A 20,324-nucleotide genomic window follows, 5' to 3' on the forward strand; every position below is an offset into this window, starting at 1 on the left:
AAAAGCCCTGAAACTTTTTCTCTCAGGTAAAATTCCTGCTGTTGCACAACAGTTCATATTCACCTTGAAGTAACAGCTGCAACTGTGCTTTATATGAAGAAGAATGTGAATATCTGAGGAAGTGACTCAATGTGGCAATTAGTGCTGTGGTTCAGTTGATATGGTGGTGTTTTGTCAAAGGTTGGACTTGATGATCCTGGAGGTCTTTTCCAACCTTAACAATTCTGTGATTTTCAGTGCTGCCAGTGCTCACAGAGAATGCCCAATTTATACATCCCATTTGTTTCAAGCAATTTGTTTAAGGGGGTATCACTCACATGAAGACATTCACTTTAACCCTCTCAGCAGGGGCAGCATTTTCCACCTCAAGACACTTCAGAAACCCATAAGTCCTGATCAGGACCAGGCACAACATGACCTTAGAGGGGCTGAGGAACCCAACGTGCAGAGGTACCCAAAGCTCAGGATTTTCTTGAGCTTCCTCTGTTACAGCCTGAAGGTCTTTGGCATCTTTGTGACTTAACACAGGGATAACTGCACTTGATTTCTGGACAGCATTCCAGCCAGGTGGCAGAGAGCTTCCCACTCCATTCCAGCCCCACGAGCTGCTGTGTCCAACACAACGTGCTGCAGCTGCAGCCAGGAGTGTGAGTTCTTCCCAGGCAGCAGCTGGAACATCTGGGCTTTGCCAGGCCTGTTGGTTGCTGCTCCAGGGCCAGTCTCACAGGAGGGAAAAGCAGAGCACTGGGATCAGTCTGATGGAGTCCAACACGTCTACAGGTGCCTTCTCACTGTGCCTGTTCCCAAACTTAGATGTTCATGATCAGCATTGCCAGGAGGAGGGGGAAGATTCCTACAAGGTACAAATAAGAAGCTTCAGTCTTCACTTCAAACATAGTTAAATATCTTTTTCCCTTCTTGTTCCTCTTTACATTCCCATCTCCCGTTGCAGTTCATGATCCTAAAACACCAACGATACCAACGTGACCAGAGACTGTAACAAAAGGCTTTTAAGCCCATTACAAGGAGAACACACAGGAGACAAGAACAAAGACAGGCAGGAGCTGGGTACAGGGGTTCAGGAATTTGTATTACTTACCAACAACGATCATGTTTGCTCCTGGAAAGGAAGGGAGACAAAACATGAAACTCTGCACCCATCCAGCACAGTTATTCATGAACTACACAACATGCAGTGTCTCAAACTGGAGGAAATGAGCATGGAAAACAACAAGCAACACACAGAATGGGAAAGAGAGGCTCCCTCCCCTTTGCCAGCATAATTTCTGAACTGTACAGGAATATTGCAGCAAAGGCCTCACAGCTTGAGTTGTATTGAAATCCTGATTTTTAGGGTTGATTGATTAAGAAGCACAAGGAAGAGCAGCCCAAGCCCACCAGCAAGGCAGCCACACTAGAGCAGTTCCAGCTGTTATCTTAATGGCTCTGTGCAGGGGTTTTCCCTCTTACTTGAGCAGTAGGGAGGTGCTGGATCCCAGTGAACTCCATTTCCTGATGCCACACATTTGGCAGAAGGGTTTATTACCTTATACCTAAGGAAAGAGAAGAAGTTTACTCCTTTCCAGAAGGGGTTTTTTCCCACTCCCCAACCACCACACACAGGCAAGTGATTAACCAGAGGCCATCCTGCTGTGAAATGGGATGTGGCCACGAAGTAAAAACACCAATAAGAGCTGAATCAGAGCAGTTCACTGCATCAAACACAGGTGTCTGACCACACACTGATCTCACTGGAGCCAAAATACACACTTGCACTGGAGACTTGCACTGGGAAACCGAGGGAGGGATGGTGCTGCCTGTGATCCCTGTTCATGGACCCCCAGGATGGTCCCTTCCAAGCAGTGACCCACTCACCCAGAATTGCAGGTGAACTTCACAACTGTTTCAAAGGGGAAAGTTTTTTCGTTTCCAGCCACATTCCCGTTCTTTACTTCGGGAGGAGAGCATTGCTGTCCTAGAAGAAAAGAAAGCAGCACAGGAATTACTTCAAACCCATGGCATGACCCAGTTTTCAGAGTAACATCCCAAGCACATCCAGATCCCTCCCACAGCCGGGCAAGGCAGGAGAGGAACAGAGACACTCACGGACACAGAAGTCTGGGTCTGCAGCAGACCAGGTCTCATTACTCTGACAAATGACAGTAGAGGACTTTCCAGGTACTGCCTTATATCCTGGGTTACACTGATAGTCCAGCTTGGTTCCATAATCAGAGCTGTCACCCACAGGTGTTGGTAGTTCAGCAAAAGGGAAGCGTGGAGGGGAACCACAGCGGACTAACGGTGGGAGACAAACACAGGGCTGGTTACAGAACACACCCAAGGGGTCTGCAATGACAGCAGTGAACTGCATGCTTTGGAGCACACAGCCTGCTTGAATGTCTGGGACACAGGTTGTATCCAAACCTTTCAGCAAAGAGCAGTGGATGTCACAGTTTGCTTAACCAGATTGGGTAAATCTGCCTCAGAGATGCTCCTTCCCTGCCCACCAACCCAACCTGCAGGGCCCCCATTCAGGTGAGCTCGAAGCCAAAACATCCCCAACAGGTCTGCAAGCTGCTGAACCAAACCTGGCAGGTGTGGAAGACAGCTGTGTGTCTCCTTTCAGCGAGCTTTTGGATCATTTGCTATTCCCAAATAAACAGCTTTGGGCCTGAGCTGCCACGCTGAGGACCCAAGGGGGTCTTGCCCTCTGCAAAGGCATGGCTGCAAGTGCACCAGGTTTGAAGTGGACCTGCTCTACAGCTCTTAGACCTACTTCACCACAATTGCTCAAGGAAATAAACTTGTTTCTACTCACTTTTCTCACATGTTGGCAGAGGTGGAGTCCAGGAACTGTTTGCTTCACAGGTAACTACACTACTACCATTCATTTTATAACCAGGATTACACTCAAAGCTCACTGTATCTTTATATGTGTGCTCAAGGCCAAAGCCAGACAACCTTTTCCCATTTTTCACGTCTGGATCTTCACAGCTGACCACTGGAAGTGAAAATAGGAGGATGAGAAAATTTATTAGAAGAAAAAGCCCTGCAGTGACACGAGAAGCTTACTGAGCTCACTAAGAGAATCATAGGATGATTGAATGATTTGGGTTGGAAGGGACCTTAAAGATCTTCTAGTTCCAAGTCCCTGCCATGGGCAGGGATGCCACCTACTAGATTAGAACTGCTGTCCTCTCACTTGGAGAGAGGCAGGTCCCCAGTGAGGTGCAACTAATTGGAACAGAGACATCATTAAGGAAGCTGCATGTGAGCACTTCATTTTCATCTGCAGGAAGCCCTGGGCATGGGCAGGGAGAGGGAGGATTTCTGCAGGTTGAAGAATCCTGCCTCTGGCCATGACCTGAGAGCCCACAGCATTAAACTTCCTGGAAATCCTTTTAGGATCAAATCAACCTTCTCATGTTTGGCAGCCCATCGGGAAGGTACAAACTGGGAGAGGGATGAGAAACAAAGCTGAAAGAATAAGGAGAGAAAGCAAGCACTTACTTTTGCATTCAGGGGCTGGAGCATTCCAGGTTCCCTGGTAGTTAGGGCCCATTGTACAGTAAATTGTGACATCTCCAATAAGAGACAAACCAGTGTTACAGCTGTAACTTACAGAGGTGCCAAAGGTGAATTCTTCCCCACCAAGGAGCTGCCCATTCTTGATTTCAGGAGGTGGTGGGCAGGCAATAACTGCATGGGAAGGAAACAGTAAGGAAACAAAGGAATACTTCCCTCAAATATGAAATATAGATTTAACTCCTAAAGCAAAAAACCCACAACCCAAACCAAAAAGACACAAGACAGGGAAGCACCCCAGAAGCCATCACCTCAACCTAAAATCTGGAATGTGCCCTTCCATTCTGAACGTTTTCCAGAGTTTGTTTTTCTAAAATGGATAAAGGGGAAAACAGCAAAATGGCATCTGTTGTCCAAGAGCTGCCACCACAGAAGAGGTCTTTTGGGGGCAGTGAATGTGGTCTCTCCAGGCAGTCTGGCCCCCTCACCTTTGTTATGCTGACAAGGATGAGGCCAGAACACCCATTATAGTAGCAAAGCATCTAAACTATCAGCAGCTGACAGTCAGGCCTATCCCACAGTGTGCTAAAAAAGCCCAAATAGCACCATCAAGACTCTTTATCACTTATTTCCCCTTTGAAAATAAAGATTTTGGATGTGCAGCCACGTCTGAAGGCATCTCAGTCCCAGTCAACCACAGATCCTGACAAAGCAATTCAGCAAGGAAGTTTCTCATGGATCTGACTACAGAGCTGCTGCCAACATCCACAGACCCTCCTTTCTATTTAAATTTTCATTCTCAGCTCCAGAGGGAGGGGTAAGGAGTCAGTCTCATTAAAGGCTAAAGGAATTTGCATTAGGTACCAAGAAGAGATAATCCACCTGCCAGTCCCCAAACCAGCAGATACATTACAATAGCATTGAGGAAGAGATGTGCATAAACCAGTTAAGATCTGCTTACTCTCACAGATTGGAATGTTATCCCAGTAAGCTTCACCATTTTTAAATACACACTGTGCAGTTGGTGGCCCAACTAGTCGGTACCTGAGAAAAGGAAAGGTTGAATCTCTTTGAAAAAAAGCAAAAACTTTGAGAAATTGAGAAAGTTGTACAGTTTCTAGTGGTATTCTCTGGAGAAGCTGAACCCTAGGGTACAGTCAGCCAGCCCTCCTATGAAATACCATTTTCTCAACACCTAAAGGAATGCAATACATGATGCAATTGGAGGAAACTGAATTCTTGCACAAGCTCACAGGACCACGAGCAAGACTTCATCTCACCCTGCATCTGTTCAGCCCCGTCTGTGCAGTGGCAGATCCAAACAGCAGCTTATCTTCTGAGCAGAGCCAGGTGTTACTGACACACTGAACCACCCTCCTTCCCTTTCCCAGCATTTTCCAGGACACCAGAGCACTCCTTATCTCAGCCAGGGGCAGCCAGACCCAGCTTGCAACAACAAACGCTGAATTGCCAACGAGCAGCAACAGGAAAGGAACCCGATTCTTCGCAAAGCAGCCAAAAAGCAATCTGCAAAGTCCACACCCTCAGGCCCAGAGGATTATTATGTTTTGACAGCAGGAGCAGAGGGACAGCCCATTCCCTGTGGCTCCCTACTCCAAACACCTCCCACCCCGCCTGTGCTTGCAGAGGAGCAGCCCCAGCTGTTCAAAGCTGTCCCCTGGGTGCTGTCACCCCACCTCGACTCACCAGAGCTTGGGCTGACACTTACCCAATGTTACAGGTGAAGGTTATGGTCGCTCCAAGCAGCAGATTGGTGCTGGTGTGAAAGTTGCCATTTGAGATGTCTGGTTGCCCACACGACTTTCCTGGAAGGGCAAGTGCTCAGCATTACCTTTATTTTATAGGATCAGAGTGAAATCCAGCTGACAGTAGCTGTTCAGTGTCATTACTGACTAACTGACCGTTTATCAGGCACCTGACTGCCCTGAGAGCAAGCACTAGCACTTGCAGAAGAGATACAAGAGCCACATTAAATTCTGAGAACTGAAAGTTAAAACTCAAATGAGAAGCGAATAACAGAACAGAAAAGGCTGAGGACAAGTTAGAAAAAGCTGAGGTTTATGTGCTTGCTGAAAAAAGACACTGATAAAAAACCCAGAGGTCTTGGTCCACAGGGAAATAGAGTGAAGGGGATGGGGACAGGATGTCACATGGGGACAACAGACACTCACAGCCTCCTCCACACCGTCCCTTGTGTCTGTGTGAATGTATCACAGCACTAACGCTGCACTACCAGATGGTAAAGTCAGAATGGCAGAGATCATCTCCCAGAGATTAACATTTCTAAGCAAAAGGACCACCCCGGGCAGGCACCCAGGGTGGGCACTTGTTTTAACTGCCCTAAAACAGGGATGGGGGAGCATCGTTCCGAGCCGGGCTGAGCCGTGAAGGGGTTTGTGGTGCTGCAGGGGCTGTGCCCGCCCCCCAGTCCCACCACGGGGGAACCCACCGATGCAGAAGTCGGGCTGCTCCGACCAGGTGGAGTTGGGGAGGCAGGTGACCACGGGGGCCTGGTCCCCGTTCCTCACGTACCCCGGGCGGCAGCGGTACCTCAGCTGGGTCCCCACGGGGTAGGATTCCTGGGGGGTCGTGGTGAGCTCCGCAAAGACGAAAATTGGCGCCTGCGGGCAGGTCCCTGCGGGCAGAAAGGTGATGGTGACGGGGCTCGTCCGAGCCCTTCCCCGCCCCAGCCCCATTTCCACGCGGGTCCAGCCCAGCCCCACGCAGCCCCTGTCCCGCCGGGTCCCCGCTCACCCCAAGCGCCGGGCAGTGCCAGCAGCAGCGCCAAGAGCCAGCGCAGAGCCATGGCCGGAGCTGGGGCCGCTCCCGGAGCTGCTCCCGGTGCCCGGTCCCTCCCGGTGCCGGCTCCGCGGGATGCGCAGGGATGCGGAGCGCGGCTGTCCCCGGGGCCGACGCGGATCCCTGTCGCGGCTGTTGCACGAAGGGACCCTTTTCCTCGGGCTGCTGAGGGAAACGAGTGCCTCGGCTCCTCTGTGCCCCCGGGGCTGTGGGCAGCGGCTCCTCGGCTAATTCCCGAGGCAATTCCCACACCTGTTTCGGCGGCTCCCAGGGCGCTGCCGTTTTATAGTTTAATGAGTAGGAAATGATGCCGCTTAACAAACGAGGAACAGCCAGGGTTCCTTCCTCCTCCCCTCGGCCTCTCCTGCCCCACCCGATTCCAGGGAAGGAGTTTACCTTTGGGATGCATAACCCAACACGTAGCATGCATGACTTACCCCAAACAGCTGTAAACACGTGGAGTGTCTGCCTTGTGAAGGCTCCTTATTCCTGGTCACCACACACTTGGTCCTCAACTCAAGGACAGCCTGACGTCACCACAGATGTGTTTTTTTCCCGAAGAGCACTTGTCCTCCTGCCACACCGTGTTGCACCATTCCTAGGTGTTGCAAAAGTGTCACACTAGTTGTGTGACCAGTCTGTGAACTGCGGGGCTGGTTGCATTCAAAAGAGCCAGTTGGTGTCATGAACAGCACGATTTATTGGATGCAACATATGCAGTTCTTTTGGATTGCTGGTGGTAAATGGATTAAGTGCAGAATAGCTGCAGAGAGCACTAACAATACCATTGCAATCCCAAGCCTAATTTCCCGTGTCAACACTTGGCACAGCAGAGGGCACAAGACTTGCCAAAAGGTGTCTCTTCTGCAGAGGGGGAGGAGGACAAATGTGTTGATTTGTCCCTGCAATTTCATGTCGAATTCTTCTCCCTGAGTTGTACACAAACACAGGGTACGTTTTATACCTTATTAACCCCTACTGAGCAGAGTGCTGTGGTCAAAGCTTCTGGTTTTTGTGGTTGTGTTGTACAGAATATTTCCTGGTGGGAGGTGTACTTGGTTTGTACAAACCCTTTTGGAATATCAGGTGGAAGATGACTGTGAAGCTTCCACCTCATTCCATTGTTCTTCCCCGATGCCACAGCAACACAAACCGCAAGGCCTCCGTCAGGTGTCCATGTTTGCACCATTGCATATTGAATTTTGCACTTTCTTCACTGTTTTCTGCTTCCAGCATGTGTCATTGCTTCACCAAGAGGTGAGATTGACCTTCTGTGCCAGCCAGGTGAGGTTTAGGGCACGCTGGGGGGACCACCTGGCACCCCTGAACAGCCCCTGCTGCCTCCAGCCCTGCATTCCAAGGGATGAGCAAGCAGGGACAGGGAGGGACAGCAGGCAGGGCGTGGGACAGCTCATGTGCTCAGGTGGCCATTGCCTCTCCCTCTCCTCCAAGCAGATTTACACCTGCCAGCACAAGCCCATGGAAATGTGCTGTGCCCCAGTTTGATAAGAGATACAACAGAAGGATCTGGGGGACTGTGTGGTGCTTTTGTCCTCCCCGTGGCACTGCCCGTTTGCCACCCCCATCTGGGTGTTTTCCAGAGCCCCCATCAATGCAATCTCTTGGCAAACACTGATAAAGCAGAAAGGCAAATGTTACAGCCTCTGCTTTATCAATATTTTGTGCCCTGTATCAAACTGAGTACGAGCTGTGCATGGAGCTGAATCCTGGGAACATCCCGCTGGAGCTGCAGCCTGGGTTTTTGGGTAGAGAACATGCCAGCAGTGGCACCTCAGCTCCGTCATCACAGTTCCCAGGAAAGGCTGGGCACGGCTGTGGGTGCCAGGGCAACAGCAGCGATTATCTGAGCAGAAGCAATCAGTGAGCTCGATTACATCCGGCAAAGAATGAGGCTGCAAAATCACTTAAAGCACTCTAGGAGAAGGCTGGATTAGTAAACACGAAATAAACCCCCAAGCCAACATACCAGTACTCCTTATTTTAGATTCCTTTTATTTACAAAACAGTTGTACTGTAAATACTCTAATTTTTACACTTGCTCCTGATCGCTAGGAAAGGAACCTCAGTAAAAAAAAAGTTTAAAAAATACGAATAAATCTTGTAAGGCTGTGCAAAAAGAGGGTGCCTATTACGAAAGATTTACTGAATTTTTAAAGCCTTGCTTTAAGAGCTGCAAAAATAGTTTTTTCATACAAAAATAAACAAAGTAGGTATTAAACCAACACGGAGCTGGGTTTTGAAGTATGTTTGATTTTCCTGCTCCTTTACCGAGAAGTCATTGGTGGTGAAGTCAGACCTTTGACTTCAGGTTGCCTTATTGCACTAAGAATTTCATCCCTGACAGTGGGTCAGGGAAAGGGAGGGGAAGGGGAAATTTACCCCACTCTTAAAAATTATATTTGCTTGTTAGTGTCCCTGGGAGATCAAAACCGCATGGGGACCTCTCAGCAGGTACTCCTTTGTGTTTATTCTGTTGCCAGAAGAACTACTAGCACCTTATTAAAAGGACTTACTCTAACAGTTACAAAATAACACAGTTTATTAACACAAATTGTGACCAGCTAATAAAGGTTTATAGTAGTCGGTGATAGAGTCTGTCTACAAAACATGCTCAAAAGAAAGTAATAATACCACAAAAAAAGCACAAATACAGATTTAAGCAACCTACTACCACATTATGAAGAGAAAGCAAACTCTAGTTCCTTAAAAGTTTAAATTTCTCACCCCATAAGCATCCTTAAGGGGGGATGAGAAGACAGGTTCAGCCCGATGGCTGATCCAGCAGTTTCAATGGAAATCTTCCTTGGATCTTTTCCCCATCTTAACCTCCTTTTCATACCTTTTTTCTTGGAATTTGCATGACTCTGGTCATAAGGGTTAGGTTGAGATAAAGTTAGCATCTATTCCTTTTCTGATGGATGGATGACAGAGGTCAAAAGGTTACCACGTTCCCTTCTTGCAGGATGTCTGGAAGAGGGGATGTGGTGTCTCCACATCATTCCATTCTTTGGTGTATCCATGTGTTTATCCATGCACAGGGAACATCCTCAGTGTACCCTGACCTTCTCAGCACCCATCAGAGCCAGGTGGCTTTTGATTTCCAGACTCTTTATCAATCACTCCACACAGTGTCAGGGATTAGTGTCAGAATTCCCCGAGGACGCCGCAGCCCCCTGGATTTATCCTGCAACAGGGAAACAAGAAGCTTAATCAGGGTGAGCCCTCAGGCTTTGGGAGGAAAACCAGGTTTGTGGTGCTGTGGCCCCCACCCCGGTGACCTGAGGGGTGTTTTGGGCCCCTACCATCGGGTGCCTGGTGCTGGGGCTGGCACAAGTGTGTGTGGGTTGGCACCGCACAGACGGGGCACACGTGGCAGCTGGGGGTGTGCTGAGGCACGAGGTGGGCTGGGGTCCCCTCTGCAGCCAGGGGACACACCACAGGACTGCTCCACGTGGCGCTGTGGACAAGGGAGAGGTGCAGCTGGTCCGTGCAGGGAGAGCAGACGGGGCCCCGCGGGCTGTGGGGAGAGAGACAAGGGTGGGTGAGTCCCAGTGGGGTGGTGACAAACTGCTCCTCACTAAAGCACAGCCTCCAGCACCCACAAAAGCTGGTTTCCCTGGTAATTTCAAAGATATTAACTTTTTAAACTCAAATAAGCAGCGATTCATGAATGAAGAACTGAAATGGCTCCTCCAGTGTTAAGGGCTAAAAGCACTCACACAACAGTGGGATATAAATGGAAAAAAACCCAAAACAAGTGGAGTAAAAAGAAGTTCCCACTTACTGAAGATAAAGCAAGCAGATGCACACGTCAGACCATGTTTATTTAACTAAATATTTATTTGAATTTGTCAGTGATGACTCTGTTAAGGAAGTTTTGGGAGCCTGAGAGAGCATCAGATTCTCATGGGCAAGTGTCAAAAGATAAGTGAACAGAGCAAACAGGATTATCTTGCTCACCTGATTGCTGCTCTGCCCAAACTCCTTATCCTGCCCCAAGCAAACTAACCATGCCTAGAGGTGGGAAAAGCACTGGGCAGCAGGAGAACAGAAGCTGCAGGATCTCTCACAGCACCAGGCTCTTTGCTGCCTAACCAAAACCAGAGCTCCAAAGAACACAAGGCCCAGCCAGGTGAGCACAAAGAGCACAGGCTGATTCAGAGACACCCAAGGAAACCACTCAAGCACTGTCTGAGCAAACCTCACCCCAGTTTCACATCCCTTTGCTTGCAAGCAGGCACCACACCACTGTGCTGACACAGAGCTGGAGGCAAGTGGAGCCAGCATTCACGCACTGTCAGAGGGTTTCTATCTGAAGAGTTGAACTCTCATTTCGAGGACACTGGGCACACACCCCGCTGCCCACTGCTCAGAGGAGCTGCCTGCACCGGCCTCACCACACTCACCCCTCATCCTGCCATTCCCTGGGTGCCACAGCACTGCTGTCCAACTGTCCAACGTGGGCACGGAGCCAGTTCTCACAGACGGGGCAGATGTGGTGGCTGCTGTGGAGAAGCACCATTAATGCTGTGCACTGACTGCATGGATGTGCATTCCAGGCCAGCTTGGAACAACCTGGTCTAGTAGAAGGTGTGCTCTGCCCATGGGAACTGGATGATCTTCAAGGTCCCTTCCAACCCAAACCACTCTGGGATTCTGTGATAAAACCAGATTTGCTCTACTCTGAAGTGATTTTTATCCAATCCCACCATGACATCTGTGTGTTTTTAAGTGGAAGACAGACCTTTTGTGGTCCATGGGCTGCTCTGCCTCACTCCTCTCTGGACCAGCTTCTCCTGCACCGTGGCCCCTCTGCACATCCACAGCTTTGGCAGGAGAGCTGAACACAGACAAAGAGAGAGAAGACACCTGAATCACCTGAATGTGTGGCTTTCCCAGAACACCTGCTGCCCTACAGAGCCACCTTTTTCTAAATATCAAATACTTCCTCCTGCCGAAACTGGACTTGGAGGAACCAAATGAATTCCAACCGCAAAACCTGCTCCATCCACGTAGAGATGCTTTTTCCTCCTTGGGGAAAGTTTTGCCCTCCGTGGACCCACGCGAGGGGAGCAGGAGCAAGAGCCTGGTGGTACCTGGTGCCTGCTGGGCTTTGGCTCTCCCTGTCACCAATGCTGGGGACCGAGTAGGTGCGTGGTTTGCTGGTGCTCAGCCAGTGCTCGCAGGCGGCGCAGCCCTGGGGCGTGGGCACCGTCAGAGGGGCCAGGGCATCGTGCAGCTGCTTCCTGCAGGTGGGACACACGTGGCAACTCGTTGTGTGGCTGTGGAGGAGAGAGAGGGGGAGAATCACAGAATCAGCTGGGTTGGAAGGGACCTCTGAGATCATCAAGTCCAACCCTTGATCCAACCCCGCTGTGGTTCCCAGCCCATGGCACTGATGCCACATCCAGTCTCTTCTTAAAAACCTCCAGGGATGGAGAATCCACCCCTTCCCTGGGCAGCCCATTCCAATGGCTGAGCACCCCCTCTGGAAAAAAATTCTTCCTAATATCCAACCTAAACCTCCCCTGGCACAGCTTAAGACCATAATCCCTCAGGCTGAGCCCAGAGAGCAGCCAGTGAGCACCAAACCCTCCCGTGAAGCCGCCGGTGCCTCTCAGCAAACGGCGTGTTGGCATTTGAGAGCCCAAAACTTCCTGAGAACGTGTTTTTACAGGTCACCAGTGAGACCCATGGGTACAGGCAGAAGGCTGGCACAAGCTTTTGGGGCAGATGAACAAGCAAACCTACCAAAAATAGGAATTCCATGGCATGGGCTGCTTCTTTGGGCACATCGGTGCATCCCTTCCCTTCTTCACCCTGTGCTTTTGTAAATTCATGTTATAAGAGCTGAAGAGACAGAAGGGAGAAAATGTGTAGAATAAAAAGCAAATTAGCAACACGAGAAGATAGCACTAACCATGAAAATATATACTGAAGGTACAGAGCTTGAAAGGAAACATCCACTTACCCCTAGGGGAAAGTTAAGATTTTCAAGGGGCAGCTTTGTGTCACTTACTGTTTTTCATTGTCTTTCCGCCTCATGATGATCCCAGCTAGAATTCCAAGGGCTACTGGGGGAACTAACAAAGAAGGGAAACAAAAAAACAACTGCCAACCCAAAATTTAATCTGTAATTTAAGTGAAATACTGCAGTTTGGGCAGCAAAACTCTCTGTGCTGGCGCTGTCTGTCAACCTCAGGGCTCCCTGTCAGCCAGATAATTGCAAAATCCTTCTCCTGCCTCTGAGCATGGAGCACAGGAGCCACTGCTGAGCCTGGTGTCCTGCTGAGCTTGGCCAGGGTGTGATCCTCATTTATTTAGGGTTTTTATAGCCAGCTTTCTGTTTCTTTTGTATTTTAAACATAACACTTTCAGTACTTGGCCTCTTTTCCATGCTTCACAAATCTCTCATGTTTCAAAGTCTGCCAAGGCCTTTTAAGGCAACTTTGTCAATTAAAGAGTGACAGGATGTGCAGGTTTTGGTTGGTTTCTTTGGCATCTTTCATTTCACCCTCAATTTATTTAATGTTTTATACTAAGACAGCTGATCCATCACCCAACAGCAGAGAAACCCCTAAATCCTTTCCAGAGACACTCAGGACTGGGGAGAGTGAACCCAGTCAACCACTGACTCCAGGTATTTAACAGCAAATGACAGCTTTGGGTTAGGAGAATATATTTTCAATTTTAAGCTACTTACCAATGCAACTAGGGATGAGGATACTTGCTAGGGAAGAAAATTATGAAATGGATGTTAAAAAAACAAAGCCCCAAATGTGGTGCAGTTACAGCAATTAACAGTTTTTAGTAACTGAGCTCTTACCCAGCCAGTAAGGATTCCCTTTGGAGGATTCAGTTTGGTTTGTCTCTGATGCAGTGCTAACTGGGGAGAGACAAAGGAAAAGCACTCAAAGTGTTATTTTATATGCTCCTCCATTTATATATAATATATATAAGAGTTCAGTGAGACTAAACATGGCATGGGCAGGTGACTTGTGCATCTGAGGCTACAACAGCAAGAGCTGTGCAAGAGTCACACAGGGAGCTCTTGGTGACACTCCAATCCTTGGGGACAGTCTGCTGTCCCACTTGGCTTTATTGCCCAGGTGTTGCTGGACATGAGACACAAATCCCTTCACTCCCCCAGCTTTGCAGTTACTGATGCACTTCACACGTTTTCAGTCAAAATTCTGCCCGTTCCTCTTGAAGGGAAAAATGTAAAAGCGGGTCCAGCTGTGCTCACAGCGCCCCTGGGCAGAGCCTGGCACCTTGCAGAGCACATCCCTGCTGCACACAGACCCTGCTCCCCTGGAGACAAACCCTATGGAATGTCTGTCCAGGATGGGGCCCTTCCCTTTGTGAGAGAAGGGAATTAGGAGGAATTATCTGCACAGCAAGAACAAAGCACTGGAGAAGGGGGTGATCACCCAGCAGTGCTCACCCCTGCACTCGGGAGCAGCCCCATCCCAGACTCCAAGGACCCCGTTCTCTGTTGTACAACGGAGGGATTTGTTCCCCACGAGCTCCAGCCCGGGGTCACACGTGTAGGTGGTGACTGAGTCATACAGGAACTTCTCTGTGCTGTTGCCATCGTGCTGCCCGTGGGGGATGGCTGGAGGAGGAGGACAAGAAATAGCTGTGGGAGGAAGAGAAAAGAGTTCAGGAGGTGGCCCCTGGGATGCTCTTCTCCCTGATGGGAGAACTCTCCAGGCTGAGAGAGGTGGGGCTGTTCAGCCTGGAGAAGAGAAGGCTCTGGGAAGATCTTAGAGCCCCTTCCAGTGCCTAAAGGGGCTTCAAGATGCTGGAGAGGGACTTTGGACAAAGGCATGCAGTGACTGGAAAAAGGGAAATGGCCTCAGGGTGAAGGAGGGAAGGTTTAGATTAGATACACAGAAGAAACTCTTCCCTGTGAGGATGGGGAGGCCCTGGCACAGGTTGCCCAGAGAAGCTGTGGCTGCCCCATCCCTGGAAGTGTCCAAGGCCAGGTTAGACAGAGCTTGGAACAACCTGGGATAGTTGAAGGTGTCCCTGCCCATGGCAGAACTTGACTTAGTAAAATCAACAAACAATTCAGTATTCTTGAGTTGGAATATCTGGTATTTCCAGTCAAGCACTGGACAATTCACTTACCCTGACAAGCTGGAAGTTGGCTCCAGACAACTTCATTTCCCTGTAGAGTACAAAAGATGAAAGCTGGCCCTCCCTCTAGGATGTACCTGCAGGGAGAAAAGGCACATCCCAAAATTTGTTGTCACCAACCAAGAATGTGTCACCACAGAGTTGCCAGGGACTCCACATGGGCAGAGCCCCATGTCCCAGTTCACCCACCAGTGTCTCTGGCCAGGCGACTGGGATGCAGTGGGCAGCTGCTTCACACTCACCCACGGTCACAGGCCACAGTGGCTTTTGCACCAAGCAGATGATCATCTGTAATAACTTTGCCATGTTCTGGACTTGCTGGAATACCACAAGATTTCCCTGGAAAAGAGTGAGATTATCCTTAGGACACCATGAGGTTGGGGGTGACAGTGTGGCAACGGCAAACCAGGAGACTGGTGGCATTTCATGTTAAATGTCATTAAAAAAGAGCAATTCTGAAATACAGACGTGGCACTGGGAACACAGCGTTGGAGAAAATAAAATTACATGGAGACACTCACTCCTACACAGCTCAGGGACTTCTGACCACTTTAAGTTGTCCAGACAGGTGCTGGTGGGGAGCTGGTCCGTGGTGTTCTCAAAGCCTGGGCGACAGATGTACTTCACCGTGGTATTAACAGAATAAAAATTCTGTGTTTGATCTTCCTGTGATATTTTAGCAAATGGCACATATGGAGGGCTGGGACAGCTACCTGGCAACAGAGACAACCAGAATGTCAGTTACAAAGCAAAAATAACAATATTTTGCATTCTCAACTGCGTATAAACATAAAGCCGGGTGATAACAAACAAACCTCACTAAAGAACATGGATAACACAAATAGTTTTAAGAAGGTGATGGGTAATTCATGTAATTAAACCAGAAAGTAATCTACAAACAGATGGAGAGAGATTATTTATATGGAGTGATAGGGCAAGGGGAACAAGGCTTCACACTGAGAGAGGGCAGGGTTAGATTGGATATATGGAGGAAGTTCTTTATATAGGGGTGGGCAGGCCCTGGCATACGTTGTCCAGAAAAGCTGTGGCTGCTCCCGCCCTGGAAGTGTCCAAGGCCAGGTTGGACAGGGCTTGGAGCAACCTGGGCTAGTGGAAGGTGTTCCTTCCACCAGGTGGACTGAGATGAGCTTTAAGGTCCCTTCCAACCCAGACCATTGTAGGATTCTATCAGAAGACATTCCCAGATGACTACTTAATGCAAAAAGTTTTAGATGTTAAAATTTGCTCTCTTTGAATCATTCCCAAGCTATTGATCTATTTTTATTAGCACACAAATGCCAGCACATGGCTCCAACCCCAAAGTGGAGGTGAGGAAAAAAAAGGGGCAGCAAGAGATCCTTGCCTAAGCCACTTCATCCTGATGGCCACTCCTGATGAGGAAACCCCTGAAGCAGCGATTGCCAAAGCACTGAATGTTTTCACAAGCGTCTCCAAGCAGAGAAAGGGAAATACTTACGGCCACAGAACTCCGGGAGGTGGGACCACTGGGAGTTTGTGAGGCACTGGACGGTGTCGGAGAGGAAGGGGCGTTTGGTGTAACCTGTGACACAGGTGTACCTCACCGTGGAGCCCTCACTGAAGCTCTGCTTGTCTTTCATGTCCTCTGTGGGCTCTGCGTGGCTGATATTGGGCAAGGGCCCACAGTCACCTGTGGCAAAACACACCGGGATTTAGTGGGGCTTCTGCTGCCTCTCTGTCTGTTCCCCGGGCAGGGCACACTCGGAGTGGGGGGGGGAGTGTGGCACACACACAGTGGGGCAGCCCACGGAGCAGAGCACGCCTGGAACATGTGAAGCACATGATACACACACATGGAGCACATGCAAAGAGAGCACAGGCACCCACATAGAACATATGTGCACATGAAGCACATACATACACAGGGAGCACAAACATGCACGTGGAGCACATACATGCACAGGGAGCATAGACATGCATGTGGAGCACACACATGGACATGGAGCACAAACATGTACATGGAGCACAGACATGCACATAGAGCACATACATGCATGTGAAGCACATACATGCACAGGGAGCACACACATGGACATGGAGCACAAACATGCACAAGGAGCACATACGTGCACATGGAGCACATACATGCACAGGGAGCACGGACATGTACATGGAGCACATACATGCACAGGGAGCACAGACATGCACATAGAGCACATACATGCACAAGGAGCACACATATGGACATGGATATGGAGCACACATGCCCATGGAGGGGGTGCACACATGCACACACATGGAGCACACACACACAGAGTGCGCATACAGACAGAGCACATCACTGACACAGAGCACACACACAGAGCACACTGAGCACACACCTTCCCACAAGGAAAGCACCTGGAACACATGGAGAGAGAGCACACACACACACATCCAGGGCACACACAGCCTCAGGAGCACGTACACACGGATAACATACACTCACAGGGATAACACACCCACAGGGGACACACCCACCCACGGGGAGCACACGGAGCACACAAAACACATGTACACGGAGCACACGCACACACACAGAGGGCACACACCCGCGTGGAACACACACGCTCAGACACATCACACGCACCCACGGAGCACACACACAAGGTGTCAGGGCTCACCGCACCCCCAGTCCCTCCCCGAGGGCTCACCCCACGCCGAGGGCAGCACCACAGCAGCAAGCAGCAGCGCGGGCAGGAGCGAGCGGCAGCGGCCGGAGCCCATCGCGGGTCTCCCCGGCACTGCCCGGGCGGCCCCCGCGGGGCGGGGAGCGATGGGCAGCGGGGCCACTCCCGCAGCACCCCCGCACCCCGCCCGGCCACCTCAGCTCCGGGAAATCCTCTGACGAAACCCGAGCCTGCGGTGGGCAGTGGGTGTGGAAGACGCGGTTCCCCCCCCCGTGCCGGCTCCGCGGGGCACGCCTGGCATCCCGAGGAATGCAGGGGGGCTCTGCGGGCACCCGCTGCCTCAGCCTCTCCCTCCCATCGTCTCTGCACCTTCCAGCAAAGACAACCCTCCCTCCAGAGCTGTCAACTCCCAAAGGAAAAGACCCAAACCAAAAGGGGCAGCCTGGGGGATCTTGCTGGTTCTGGGCACACCCCAGAGTGTGTTTGGGGAGTGAAGAGTGCATTCGTCCCCCAGCACTGGCTCTACTGCATGTGGGGACAAGAGCTGACTCTTCCTTGGTGCCACCTGCCCTCTCCAGCAGCACCTGGCTCAGCCCAGCACAGCTCAGGGGCACCAGACCCTGCCAGACCCCCAAACCACCTTCAAACATCACCTGCCTGTCCCAAAGAACAAACCTCCATGGAAAGAGGCTTTTCTGTAAGAACAGAGAGACAAGGGCTCTCCTCCAGCTCGAGAGGTGCCCAGAAGAGAACAGAGAGGTTTAAATCAGCCCTACCTTGAAGTTGCTAATTGGGCTGCTTCTATTAACCCCTATGCACGGGTAGTGGGGATACCAGTGTTCCCACTGTAACTCTCCCAGTTAGACTAAAAACTCTTTGAAGGAGATGCTGTGCTGCCCAAAGAGGCTCAGTTGTGTCCTCAGGCCTCGTCAGGCACAGGAGCATTTTGCCTTGGCTCCATATGGGGAAAGTGGAGCCGTTCTGGGATCCCCACCCATGGGGCTCGAGGGAAAAGCCAGAGGAAAGGTTGTGGCTGTGTTTGCTGCCTCATCCCATTCTGCTGAGCAGTGCTCCCACACCAAGCAAAGGGCAGCCAGCAGCAAACCTGCACCTTCCTGTTTGCCTTTGCTGTGCAGGAAACACTGATGTTTCCACTGAGAAGCTCAAACTTACCTGTTTTACTTTAGTTTTTTCTCTCCACTTTCCTTTCCAATACAATTTAAGCTCCAAGCAGATGTAACAAAATCATTTGCAATGAGACCCAGGGAGGAGTCAGGCAGCCTGGGTAAGGTCCTCCTTTGAAATACGTGCTTGGGAGGGGGATGAAGAATTATATGGACATACCTTGGCCACATATTTTTACAGGTCACTGGTGGCTGCACAAAGCAAAAGGAAGCTGTTAGCCAGAAAAAAAAACCCCAACACTCTGAATTCTGGGCAGTGACTTCAGCATGGAACATGGAGATGTTGAAAAGTATTTGGCAAAGACTCCAGGTAGTGCTGAGTCTCCTCAGGGAGTGGTTCGGATCCACTTACACCGGGAGAACCGAGCGCTGCAGCTCCAGCTCAGTGAAATCCCCCTTGCTGACAGGCTGAACCCTTGAGCCAGGCTGTTTTCCTACCTGAGGCCTTGCAGGAGACATCTGTACCTGCCCCACCGTCAGGCTCAGACCAGCCTGCCCCTCTGCACCCACGTTTGCTGCCCCGTTTTGCCCCAGTAACCGGCCGAGCGCCGGCACCTCCCGCGCGGCAGCTGAGCCTGGTGATAGCAGGTCTGTGCCTGCCCTGCTGCAGCCACCGAGGGCCACCAGGCTTTATCTGGCTCCCACATCCCCTCCCTGCAGAAATCGGGCCAAGCAGATGGTGGTGGCAGAAGAAGAGCACGTCCAGAGGGCAGCCTGACCCGTGTTTGGTGCGGGGCTGCGGCAGCGGGAGGTGTCCGGCAAAACCGGCTGCGGCAGCAGGAGGTGTCCGGCAAAACCTGCCAGCAAAAACAGAGGTTGAGCTGCTGGAGTTGCTCCAGGCTTTCCATGGAAACTCACCCTCGGCTCCCTCCTGCTTGCTCCCACTGGCAGCAGCCTGAGATATCGCCCTCAGCTCCCAAAACCTTCTGGAACTGATCCCTGGGCTGAGCCACAGCAGAGGGGCTGCAGGGCTCTGTCCCAGGATGGCTAAATAGGATTAAGGCAGGTATCCATCACTCCAGCTTCCTTTTCCAGAGCACTTACCAGAAACACTCACATTCCCAAGCTTTACTGCATGGATTTGCTTGCTTTCTTTACTAATTTTTTAAAAACCACATCTAACTTAGAAAATAAATGTTCAGAGTGCTGATAAAGGACTGACTGAACAGCAAATCTGAACATTGTGAGGATATTCCTAAAAGCTGATTCCTTCCTGAAAAGAGACTAAAACATGACAAGGGAACAGCAGGCAGTTGAACTCACAGACCACCCTTTATAAACAATTACCATTTATTACTAAATGTAGATAAAATCCCAGAAAGGCTTTGGTGTTTGTTACAGGACAAAGATGGGGTGAGCAGCCAACAACGTGAATGTGACATTTCCAGTCTCTCTGTTGCAGTGTGACAACACTGGGCAGGATATTTAGCAGTTGTATTTCTGTGTCTGTGAGTAGTCAGGGTGCTCACAGCATTACTGAGCTGCCTTCCCCCCTTTGGAAAGCAGAAGTAGCTCCTTTATGTTATGAGATTAGGAGATGCCCAGCCCACTTGTGGCTTTATCTTCCTGTAGTAGAAATATAAACTTCAAAGAATTTAGGTCTGATACAAAAAAAAAAAAGGCAGCTTTTGCTAAAGAAGGGCTTAAACTACCAAAGATATAAAGATCAATAGTCAGTGTAATGTCTAAAACTCTATGACTTCCTAAAAGAAATGAGCTCATAATTCTGCAAGTTTTGCTTTCAGTACAGCCCTGCTCAGGGCAGCTGCCATGGGCGTGTCCACACCCAGGCTGTGCTACAGCCAGAAATTCCTGGGAAGCTGAGGGAGCAGCTCAGCTCCTCAGAGAGGTTGGGTCTGTGTTTAGGGCGGTTGCTAGTGAGCAAAAAAACCTGTGGAAACACTCACTCAGGGGGGTTGTGACGTAGCTGAGCTCTGCAGAAGTCCTGCAGAACATCTGGGGGGTGTTTCTGGGAAACTGCAGC

The 20,324-nt window shown here is 50.3% G+C and overlaps 2 protein-coding genes across 2 annotated transcripts; both read right to left on the reverse strand.

The window, feature by feature from the left end:
- Positions 1–809: 809 nt before the first annotated feature.
- On the reverse strand, positions 810–6,352 carry CD46 (CD46 molecule). The gene is made up of 9 exons (XM_025895876.1): positions 6,301–6,352; positions 5,996–6,181; positions 5,255–5,351; positions 4,487–4,569; positions 3,511–3,699; positions 2,819–3,001; positions 1,471–1,602; positions 1,100–1,120; positions 810–853 (listed from the first exon to the last, which is right to left on the reverse strand). Exons 1-9 carry the CDS (start codon positions 6,350–6,352, stop codon positions 810–812), a joined length of 987 nt encoding a protein of 328 aa, XP_025751661.1.
- A 2,535-nt stretch (positions 6,353–8,887) lies between these two features.
- Positions 8,888–16,170, reverse strand: LOC108640896 (complement decay-accelerating factor). The gene is made up of 13 exons (XM_018079709.2): positions 15,986–16,170; positions 15,030–15,221; positions 14,751–14,847; positions 14,500–14,585; positions 13,811–14,005; positions 13,193–13,252; positions 13,070–13,096; positions 12,386–12,449; positions 12,118–12,216; positions 11,463–11,648; positions 11,111–11,206; positions 10,773–10,871; positions 8,888–9,550 (listed from the first exon to the last, which is right to left on the reverse strand). Exons 1-13 carry the CDS (start codon positions 16,125–16,127, stop codon positions 9,511–9,513), a joined length of 1,383 nt encoding a protein of 460 aa, XP_017935198.2. The 5' UTR covers positions 16,128–16,170; the 3' UTR covers positions 8,888–9,510.
- Between the last annotated feature and the right edge of the window lie 4,154 nt (positions 16,171–20,324).

The sequence above is a fragment of the Manacus vitellinus genome, unplaced genomic scaffold (genome assembly GCF_001715985.3).
Source record: "Manacus vitellinus isolate BGI_N305 unplaced genomic scaffold, ASM171598v3 scaffold_47_pilon, whole genome shotgun sequence".
Classification (NCBI taxonomy): domain Eukaryota; kingdom Metazoa; phylum Chordata; class Aves; order Passeriformes; family Pipridae; genus Manacus; species Manacus vitellinus.

Excerpts from the sequence above, each read along its gene's own strand:
- CD46 (XM_025895876.1), bottom strand. The coding sequence starts at position 6,352 with ATGGCTCTGCGCTGGCTCTTGGCGCTGCTGCTGGCACTGCCCGGCGCT. Across the intron at positions 6,182-6,300 it reads GGCACTGCCCGGCGCTTGGG|GGACCTGCCCGCAGGCGCCA; the intron begins GTGAGCGGGGAC and ends TTCTGCCCGCAG. Across the intron at positions 1,121-1,470 it reads AGCACCTCCCTACTGCTCAA|GAGCAAACATGATCGTTGTT; the intron begins GTAAGAGGGAAA and ends CTTCCTTTCCAG.
- LOC108640896 (XM_018079709.2), bottom strand. The coding sequence starts at position 16,127 with ATGAAAGACAAGCAGAGCTTCAGTGAGGGCTCCACGGTGAGGTACACC. Across the intron at positions 14,006-14,499 it reads CCAACTTCCAGCTTGTCAGG|CTATTTCTTGTCCTCCTCCT; the intron begins GTAAGTGAATTG and ends TTCCTCCCACAG. Across the intron at positions 12,217-12,385 it reads CGGAAAGACAATGAAAAACA|CTCTTATAACATGAATTTAC; the intron begins GTAAGTGACACA and ends CTGTCTCTTCAG.